At 31.6% G+C, this 11,632-nt stretch overlaps 1 protein-coding gene across 3 annotated transcripts in view; it reads left to right on the top strand.

Moving 5' to 3' along the window:
- The window catches only part of LOC109819687, a 24,407-nt gene continuing 13,752 nt past the window's right edge, over positions 978-11,632 (top strand). For all 3 annotated transcript variants that reach the window (XM_020385524.1, XM_020385515.1, XM_020385508.1), the window contains exons 1-2: positions 978-1,203; positions 1,324-1,433. In XM_020385524.1, coding sequence (XP_020241113.1) covers positions 1,346-1,433 — 88 coding nt within the window. In that variant the 5' untranslated portion in view covers positions 978-1,203; positions 1,324-1,345. The remainder of the gene's footprint in view (positions 1,204-1,323; positions 1,434-11,632) is intronic.

The raw sequence follows: 11,632 nt of genomic DNA, 5'->3' as shown, positions 1-11,632 counted from the left end.
TAATTTATAATGTCTAATTTTTTTTATTACTAAGACGATGTCAATTGTCAAAAATTAATGTTCTTTACAACGTAAAGCCATATAATATTAAGAATTATTGCTCTTTTTTAATTAATATTGTAATAAGATATCTACATAGCATAAATATTTAACAATATAAATTATTTAATTATTTCAATAGTGTTACCTAAACTAACGATTGCATTATTGCTTAATAATTATACTCTTAAATAAAATATTTAATAACACAATAATAAGCAAATTTAAATAACTATTAAATGTACGTTAATAACAGTATAAGTACTAATAATAGTATAACTTAATTTTTAGTAATAGTGTAATAAAATAACTTTATAGAATATTTATATATCATTTATTAGATAATATAATATTAAATATAAAAAATATGTCCACATGCAAAGCACATGCATTATACTAGTATATACAAACAAGGGTATTAAATATCATGAAAGCGCCCTGCGTAGAAATTCATATAGTATGGATCTAATGATATCTTCATACATATTTTAAAACTGATGGTTGTAACACAATATAAATGATTGCACATAGATACTACCGGTATTGCAGTAAAATTGATTTTCGTTAATACAAGAAAGCAACCCCATCGATGATCAATTTTTGTAGCTATTGCAATGCATGTTATTCAAAAGCTCTTATATTTCTAACAATAATAAAAACCACAAATTTTTCCCTCTCAATTCAGTGCTTCATTATATTTACCATGCAATATTTAACATTATTTTTTCCATGACACAAAAACAACCTATATTTTTTTACTTTTTAACTCTTCTTATGAAGATTTACTAAATGAATTATAATTTTTTTACAATAAATAAACTAAAAAATGAGTTTAAGTTTACGATATTAGACGGTTAAACTGATCAAAGGTGTTTTACATAAATAAAAATATTTTGGAGGGGTTCTCTGCAGTACTTTTTTCTACGTATCTATGGCAGCAGAAGCTCCTCAAAACTCAAAAACATCACGCACTTCGCTTCACCCGGTATCCGTGCCTCAATTTCTCGTCAGCGGGGCCCATTCAAAGCGTGGGTATCGATTGAGGGACGGGAACCCGAGCCCGCCTTCTTTATTCTCTCCTCCGACCTCTCGAAACACCCAAAAAAATCTCGAGACTCGCCGCTCCAGAAAACCCTAACCCTAAGCACCAAATCAAAACAAGAGGTAAGGTTTCTTGACAATATTTTGCAATTTAATGCCGTTCAATTCCTTGCGGTGATAGAAACCCTAGGTGGAAGATTGAATTGAGTCCGCAAAATCTTTGATTTGTTGTGCTGGTTTCAGTTTTTTCGTAAGAGACTCGGGGATGGATGTGAACAAAGCTCCTGAAGAAGAGCAGCAGATGAAGGCTGAGGATAAAGAGAAGCAAACGGTTGAGTTTGATCCTAGTCGAAGTTAGTAATTCCCTTTTCTTTAACCTAGATTACTGTATGTTTGGTGAATTTCGATTTTGGCATCCGAGAATCTGCTGGTTTCTTAGTAAATTTGGTAGCTAGGCACCTCAATTGCATTCTGAGATTATTGGTGGTATTCAATTTGGATATAGGGTGATCATAGCATATCATCTCTATTGAAGAACATTTACCTTTAATTAAGTACCTATACATTGTTTTCCTTAATTGTTTTGGGGGAAAGGAAAGCCCATAGGTGTTTTGTTGCATGTCAAACTAAAGAATCCTTTGGAAGATAGCCTTAGAAAGGAATGGAGGGTACATCCCAATTGAAGAGCAGTCTAGTAATCATTTGCTTCTTCTAGTGTTTTCCTCCTATAAAGAGAAACATGTCTTTCAAACTTGTTGTGCGTGTGCATGCACACTTATGCACGCATGCGTGCACGAATGCATATTATGCACACCGCATGCCACCCCTTATGCTTGGTAGCACATTACTTCTACCTCATATCTATCATACCCGTATGTATATTTGAAGTGCTTTTAGTTTCAACATACCTAGATACAAAAAGTTACATAATTTCAACATTTTTTTAATATGTATCTATCTAGGGGCAAAAATTAATATTTTATGAAAATTTTGAAACATTGTTTCTGGAAACATGAGATGCATGGTTAAACTACATTGAAATTTCTGAGATTTTGTTTCTAAATACTTGATTTCTAGTTGATCACATCAATGTTTTAAATATCGGTCAATAAACCGATATTATTGGCGTTTTATCGGTTTTGGGGGCCTTTCGCTATGATAAGTTCGATTCTAAATCGGTTATAGTTTTTGAATGTTTATCGCCGATAATGTGACGATAAGGTGAGTTACCGGCCGATACTGTCGGTCCAAAAATCGGAATTATCAGTCTTTGGGTTGATTTTTGATTTCAGACAACAAGCACCTATTTAATACACTTTAAACCCGACCCGACCTGAGTTTCTACCATTGGTTAATGATCCTAAATATAATTATTTACATTATGATATGTTTATATTTCATTAAGTATGGTTAGATTATATTTTAGAATATTATATTATGTATATCACCATCCAGTAATGTCTCTACGATAAATACTACTTATCCTCGATATCTGCTATTCGATATGGATTTTGATCGTCCGATAAATCCCCGATAACTAATATTTAAAACCTTGGATCACATGCTATCAGGGGCAGACCCAGAAACTTTGGTAATTGGGGCAAGATCTCAAATATAAATATATGACATTTTTAGCTAAATAGTAACGACATCAAATATGCATATAAGCAAAAAAAATATAATCGAATAAAAGTATATAAAATTCTTTACAATTGTTCCCTCCGCGTTTTCATGTTTTGATGACAATGTGTTATTCTTTCATTGTCTATGATATCAAAGACGTCTCTTTCAATACAAGCGACCAAGCAATCATTCAACCAATCATCTCTCACGCAATTGCACATTTTTCTATATAGTTAAGCTTATAATAAATAACTAAAATTACTAGTTGAATATTTAGAACACTTAACAATTTAATATTATGCACTCAAAATATTAAATAAAACCATAGCTATTTTAACAGTAAACAAGAAAAGAGGAGATAAAAGAACATATAATTTTTAATGGGTGTTTAAAGTTCTTAACACACTAGGAAGCAAATAATTCCTAGAATGAAGATGATTTTCGTCGGCTCTCACCAATGCATGGAGAGGTAAACAGTAGAAAGATGCAAGCAACAAGTCTAAATGCTGCACAATTGTAATCAAATAAGTTAGTTAAAAATTAAACTTTAAAATCTATAAATAGTAGTTAAAAATTAAACTTTAAAATCTATAAATAAGAGGATCATGAATGGTCCCATAACAACACCAAATTTTATGTAGAAACTTTAAACTTTGCAAGTAAAAAGAAGTGAAAACTTACAAGGACTATGAAAGGATAGGTAGCAAAGAAGCTGATACGAGTCGCTGAGCGAGCACATTTGATCGCGGAATTATCAAATGTGAGTTTTGAGAAGAAAACAGTAAAACATACAAAACAATTTAATTGGCGAAGGAAAATATATTCTCTAGATTATGAAAAATAAAAGATTACAAAATCTCTCTCAAAATCTCTCTAGAATATATTAAAACTTCTCTATCCTCTTTAAATTCCAATCTGATGTTTAGAAACCCTAAACAATCTTTATTTATATCTTAAAACAATGTGGGTGGTAAAGTGGTAAATAACCAAGGCAAACCCAACTTGGATTCGTGCAAAACAGGAATCCAGATCAGCCTAGGAAACCCGATTCGGTCAACTGACATTCCCTCCATCGGTCGACCGGTCGGCCCCTCTCGGTCGACCGACCCGAACGTTTAATTCTCGACTTGTAGCGTGCATGCTTTCGGTCGACTGGGGATGATTGTTCGGTCGACCGACATAGCTTCATCAGTCGACCGGTGCTAGCTCGTCGGTCGACCGGCCAGAGTTGTTTTCTAGCTTTCTGATTTTTGTCGTTTTCCTACTTTTGACCGTTTTCGCCACTACCCGCGGCTCCGCCCACACTTCTATACTCAAGCTATCATGAGAATCATTTATCCTCAAGCTCCCATGATGATCACTAAGTTCCCGAAGCAGAGAAGAAGATACACCCGTATCAGAAGCAGCAGGCCCTCCTTTCAAGGATTCCAACTTATAAAACAAATGAGTTTCTCAGAAGTTCTAAAAATGTCCAACTTATTTTAATTTTAGGGTAAAATTTTATAGTTTCTGCAGAGAGCACTCGTGGTTGTCTTAGAAAGTATTAAACAGAACAAAGTGAACAAAGAAGATGGAGAGAAGGAGTTTTGATTTTTGGCTTTATACTTTCTCTAGGGAAAATGACATGTGTTTTGGTCATGATTTGCTTTCAGGAGAAAGGCAGAAGCAGAAGTGGAAGGATTTTGGCTACGCGGGTTGCAACCTTACATGGGGATTTGTGGATGATGGGGCAACCTAAAGGGATGAGATTAGAGTTATAATTGAGATCATGGGCGCAAATAATTTTATATTAAATACTTTTTTTATGAAACTAATTTTATAGGATCAGTGGGGGTAGATGACCACACTAAATTTATCCATGCACCCAATATAATAAATTCTCAATTTAAAAACCAAAATTTGAATTTTGATATATATTATTTGAATCTTGGATACTGTCAATAGGAGTCTATATCAACTAGATGTGTATGTCTGCACAAGTAAAAATGGTATGGAGTGGCAATCCATTTTGCTAAGTGAGGTACCAAGAGATGGACTACTAGTGAGGACCATCCTGTAGTAGATGACCGAGATTCACAAAGTAACATGCAATCTTGTTTCTCCATAGTTTTTATATTACTAAATGTTTATTGACCTGCATTTCTCTTCAAAGAACTTCGTTTAGATCCAAAGTTTTTCACTAGAACCCATGACTGTGAGGCGTCTTCATTCTCGTTGTCTCATATGATAAACTCCAAGGTAGATCTCCACCGCAAACTCCTCATGACATTTGATTTTGCTTTTCCCCCCCTTAAATGATGATGTTAGGGTTAATAATCATAACTCGCAAGAACTTGTGTATTTAGCTTTTAGGAAAAGAGAACTTAGTGGAGGGTTCTTTTGGCATAACCACAACATGAATAATTTTAAAGATGCGAGAAATATCTAGAAGGGGAGTAGGAAACACTGTAGGCTGCATTAAGGGGTTGTTTGCTATGCTGCGATTGTAAACACAAAAGATATTGCATGTAAAAAAAAACTACATGCTATATTTCTTACAAGAAATTGACCACAAATTCATCATTTGGAGGTTTCTATTTTTATCGTCCGAAATGTTTTCCAGATCCATATCCAATGTTTGATTAGTTGCAAAAATCAACAAGTTTACAATTTTTGTTACAGAAAATGTATTAGTATTCCAAATCAATTGTTTGTTAATTTGCTTTGTAAAATGATCTACACTTTTTACTTTGAAACCCACTCGATGACATGTCATTAGTTGTTATTTGTTATTTTCTTAGTTATTTGTACTTAAATAACCTAAAGTTTGTTAGACTCTAGAGGGGGGTGATTAGAGTCTTATGCTAATCTAATCCGATTTAAATGCCAATTAAAATTAATTAATAAGTTATCCTAGCAAGTATGAAATACAACAAGATATGTAAGCTAGGATAATCAATATGAACAACAAAGAGATATATCCTATATGATAAAAATATATATGCAATGATATATAAACTAACACAAGATAATATATCCTACCAAAGAGATATATAATATGATATATGTAAGGATATGTAAACTAACACAAGGCGTAAACAATATGAACTAAATAGTGGATCATATAAATAATGAGATATGGACAATGGCGATATAAGATATGAACATAAATATAAATGAACGCTAAAGCACACTCAAACACACTATATGACCACGGAGTTCGGACCTTCCGTCCTACGTCTCCGCTCCCCACTCCCAAGGAGAATCCACTATCACAACCGGATTTTCTACGCTCACCCGAATAACGTTTACACCTCACAGTGTCGGTTTTCTCTACGCTCACCCGAATAACGTTTACACCTCACAGTGTCGGTTTTCAACGCTCACCGAACAATGTTCACAAATCACACTCGGTTTTCTAGTTCACCGAAAACTTCACAACACACTCGGTTTCTAGCTCACCGAAAACCTTACAACACTCACAATGTAACAAATAAATGATTTGTTCTCTCATACAAGGGGAGAACTCAAATAAGCACAACTCAATGTTACAATCTCTCACAATCTTAATATACTATGTATGCAAATACAATAAGCTCAAAGTGGGTGTATGTAACAATGAGTAAATAAAAACTTAACTCAATAAGAACTAGCAATAAGATTGATATGAAATACAATAGTAGAAATGCTAGAAAATAGAGTTAAGGAAACTTCTCTAAAAACACAGAGAGGATGAAAGGATATTGAAGATGAATTCCTCAACAGATGATGCAAACTCCTCTTTGTAACAGCAAACCTCAAAAAACAAACTAAACAAACTTAAACTCGTTTAAAACTTGTTAAAACATTCTCCTACATTTTGAGAACTGAGATCAATGGGGTATTTATAGCCTCCAAGAAGCTCAGCCAAAAACCCCAAACAAAATGACAAAAACAGCCCCAACAACGGTAACAAAAATAGCCGTTGGAAAGAGAACTGACAATCAAATAAATTCTAAAAAATGTAAAACTTTGGGGAATGATTGTAGACGTGATAATAAACATGCTACAATGACTGGTTTCGAAAAAGGACTTCCCAAATAAAAATTATCATCATTTTACAAAATAGTCCAAAACATGAAAATATGATATACTTGAATTTTGATGTTTTGACATAAACCAACTTTTGAAACTTTGTAAAATGTTTTTATAGACTTAGTAAAACATGTATAAACTGATATTGAAGTCTACAAACTAAGAATACAATATTTTCACAAATACAATAGAAAATGAAACCTATGAGTATGTATATGAAAATATATTTGTTTGATATCTAAGTAGTTAAACCAAATCACAATAATAAATATGAAATATGTAATTTCATATTTATAAACATAAAAACCAAAACTTGTGTTGTATATATATATGACTATATATATATACAAGGAAACCAATAAAATGTGTGTGTATATGATATTGAGCTTAACGTACTTAACACACATGATATAAAACCTAAACTAAATTACCCAAGCTTGATCTTGATCTTCATTATAGCTCAACTTGGTACACTGTGCGGATGAAGCTGAACTTGGATCTTGAACTTTGAATTGCATAAGCTTCATCGATATTCCACCAACCTCCTTTGAATATGATCGTTGAAGCTCTATTCCATCCATCCTTCAACTACGTTGTTTGTCTATAATAAATAAGAAAACACAAATACTAGACAAACAACATTAGTGGTAAATTGTTTGTTAAACATCATCAAAACAAGAAGGCCAACAAAGTTTACTCCATTTGTAACTTTGATACCCTAAAGTTAAGTTCACCTCAATTTTTAACTTTGCTATTGTTTTCTTTTGCTCAAAAATACCCCAAAGTTCAACCAATTAACTTTCATACACAACTTTAACAAAAATTCAAACCTTAGAGTTCTTTCTTTGCCCATAAAATACCCCAAAGTTCACCTCATTTTTAACTTTGCTATCTCAAAGTTTTTTTTTTGCAGGAAATACCCCAAAGTTCAACCAATTAACTTTGATATGAAACTTTAACAAAAATTCAACTTTGTTACCTAGACTTAAACAAAAGTCTAAAAAAAAAATATAAGTTTGGGGTATCAAACTTAAATTTTGTGGTATTTTTAAGACAACAAAACTTTGGGGTAACAAAGTTAAACACGAGGTAAAACTTGTGGGTATTTAAGTAAAACAATCCTTTTGTAGTTATTAAAACTAAAAGAACTTGCAATGTTGCAACTTTTTTCTACGAAGTGTAAATCCAATTATCATTCCCAACTACCTTGTTGCTAGCCTAACTAAACACTTGAAAGATATTTTGACCGCAATACTTGATGCTGCAACTCTATTACCCGTCCACCAAAGGACCCCTAATGGATAATTTATAGAAATCCAAGTTTGATTGGATTTTATTGAATATGCTACAGATGGAGAATATTGCTTTCAATGGTTGGTCTATTTGAAGGAAAAGCAATGAGTTTTGACTCTTTCAATAAGATATTGAGTTGGACATAGTTGCTTATTTATTTTGTGACAATTGATTCATTTCATAAACTTTATCCTGCTTGGAACTTTAATATATTTTCACATACTAGGCTATCATGAGAAATTTATATTTCTTTTTAGCCTTGAACCATTTGGTGACTTTTCTCTTTGGTTCAAAATGGTTGGTAACCTTTGATCTGACTGAGCTTTTATATGTTATGATCTTGACTTCTCCATAAACAATTATGTTGCAATTATCCTTTCACTTTAGAAAGTGTACTCTTTTTTTGGTGAGAATATTTTGATCTCTAGATATAGAATTTAGTTCTAAGCATTTATTCTTGTGAATACCAAATTCGTAGCCCAATCCATTCATCATCTTCATCTACATCATTTAAATGCCTAAAACAAAAAACTTGTTAAAGTTTAGTCAGACATATAAGCATAAAATTCTTTTCAACTAGTTCTCTGGTGCACGATATGTGCATTATGTAGTAAACTTGTGTGTAAAAAATGTTTTTAACATATTAATAATCAATGCTAATATGAATAGATTTTTAGAAAATTATAACTAAAAGTGCTATAAACCAAAGTTTTAAATGTTGGTAGACATGTCGGTTTGAGGGCTTGAGCGACACGACATGGGCGTTTTCAACTCATATGTCGATTTCCAGGGCCAAATCGGAAATATTGGGGCCATATCGGGCATATCGGCCGATTATTCAGTTTTGAAAAATCGGCCAATATGACCTTTTTTTAGATATGTTTTTTATTATCGGGTTTGGGTTTAGTGATAAAAATCCAAACCCGTTTGACCCGTTCTCATGTATAAGGATTTCTTATGAACCCGATAGAAAGAAAAAAGAAAAATTAGGGCTGCAGCGGGTTTGGGAACCCATCACTCCTTTCGTGAACGACAACACCCTTCCCTCATCTCCATCTCGGCCCCTTGTCGTCCATCTCCCGTTGCGTCCCGAAATCCGAACCCTAACCGAACTCGAGGACGACAGGGTATCCTGTCGTCGGGATAAAGGAAAGGGTGGTCCGTGACTCATCCGAAGGACCCTGAGCAGACGAAGAAGAAGAAGAGCCCGACACTGCCTCCCTATGACGTCCCGTCGTCGGCACTGTCTCTCTGCGACGTCGAATTCCACCCATCGTCGACGCCATCTCTAGAATTTATAAAGTATGTTTATATTGAATTTAGGAATGCTTAGATTACATTTAGGACATGATATTATATATATGCGCACCATCCAATTTGGCAATACGACATTTAGTCCATGTCCCCCGATATGCCCCCGACTTTCGCTATCCGACATGGATTTCAGCCATCCGACATGAATCCGATATCCAACATTTAAAACATTGCTATAAACTGTATTAATATTAGAAAATGTAGGGAGTGGAGCGAGTTATCAAGTAGTGAATGGTAGTTAGAGTCCTTTTAGATCTTTCTAATTTCATCATTCTGATTAATTTCAATGTACACTAAATTGTTGAGGACATATATTGATTTTTTTGAAATCTTGACACCTATAGGGATCATACTTTCTTTAGAATGGAGCGTATATGGACAAAAATAACTTGACCCTTTTAATTATTACATTATTATTATATTTCATCCTAATTAATTTTAATTAATAAATATAAGCTTCAATTATCCTATCCTAATTAATATCTATATAAGCTCAAATCTGATTTAAGTATGTTAAAAATTATATTAAGTTATATTTAATTGTTCAACCTTCACGTTCAGTTACTTCTCCAGAAATTACGAAATAGAAAATCTCAGAACTTACATATTTTATTTAATAGAGAAAACAATAAATATTTAAAAATTTGACAATCTAAATATTTGAATCGGGAAAGTAACAAGTAAAAAAATAGAACTCTTAATCTTAGTATTTGTTTCTTATATTTAAATTTAAAAATAAAGATAATATATAATATTATGAAATATGCTCACCTCCTAAATTATTTTTTATAATTAAGGAGACAAATGTCAATTTTACGTGACCAAGCTAGAAAATATCCAAAATCCATATAATTTACACAACTCGTAGAAAAACCCGAAAGACATAATTTGAAAATTAAAAAAAAAAATCAACCTACAAAGATATTTTTATATTTTGCGTTGAAATCCAAAATACTTCAAATGTTAAAAGTTTTACAAAAAAGTCCTAGATTTTCTAAAATTTGCAAAAAAATCCAAAAGAATTCGTTACATTTCAAAGATATTTTTAATATGATTTCATTGTAATAATGTTCTAATTAATTGAAATATCTTTAATAAGATACAAGCTATAGATAGTTTTTCAATCTCCATGTTTGATCATTTATTAAGAAATTACAACATAGAAATCTCAGAACTTAAAAAAAATTATTTCCTAGAGAAAAAATATATAAATATTTTAACTGTCGACTACTGAAAGATTTAAATTTGACATCTAACAAGTAAAATAAAGTACTTTTTATCTTATCATTCGTTTCTGTATATTTAAATTTAAAAATAAAGATAAAAGATTGTTAGATGACATTATGAGATATTCTCACCTCCTAAATTACCTTCGTAATTAAAGAGACAAATCATACTTCCTTTAAAAGTGTGAGTTAAGAAATTTTTTTCTGTGATCAATATTATCCTTTATCATTTTAAATACATTCCAATCATGTTCTAAGTAATAATAAAAAATAAATTTATTTTGTTATTACAAATTTAAAGAAATAATCTTTCCTTTATATATAAAGATAAATGGTAGTTTGCTATTAAAACCTCCCATCTCAAAAAAATAAATCTAATCATATATTTACTTAAAAGTTCTCATCAAATTAAAACTATGCATAATTAAAAAATTTTAATTATCAAATATTTTGTTATCCTAATGAAATAATGACTATCCATAATTAAAAAAAATTGTCCTCGTAAATTCAAGAAAAACTTGTTAGAAAATTACAAACAACATTCTAAAAAATTTTAAAATAACAAATATCTCCTTGAAATCAATAATTGCAAAAAAATAAAAAAATTGAAAACTTAAAAATTGTAAAGAGACCCTATAAATTCAAAAATTAGAAACAACCTCCAAAAAATTCAAAATTAGAAACAACCTCCTAAAAAATATGAAAGTTACAAAAAGTTAGATAAGAAATTCAAATATAAAAAAAACCGGGAAAATATTGCAAAAAGACCTCCTAATATATAAAACGTACAAGCAAACCCTTAAAATTTTTAAAATTATAAACAACTACTTAAAAACTTCAATAGTTACAAATATTCATACTTCCTTTATAAGGCGAAAATTACACAAAATCTCCTAAAAGATTTGAAAATTACACACAAAAAAACCCTTTAAAAATCTGAACATTATAAAAAACTTTAGCGGGGGTTTTCTACCAAAAGCTATTGGGGGTTAAATGACAAAACTTAAAACTTATTGGGGGTTCTCTATTAAAATTTAGTGGGG

The sequence above is a fragment of the Asparagus officinalis genome, chromosome 1 (assembly GCF_001876935.1).
Source record: "Asparagus officinalis chromosome 1, Aspof.V1, whole genome shotgun sequence".
Taxonomy (NCBI): domain Eukaryota; kingdom Viridiplantae; phylum Streptophyta; class Magnoliopsida; order Asparagales; family Asparagaceae; genus Asparagus; species Asparagus officinalis.
The sequence above is the reverse complement of the archived record's forward strand: the minus strand, read 5'-3'. Positions and strand labels throughout refer to the sequence as shown.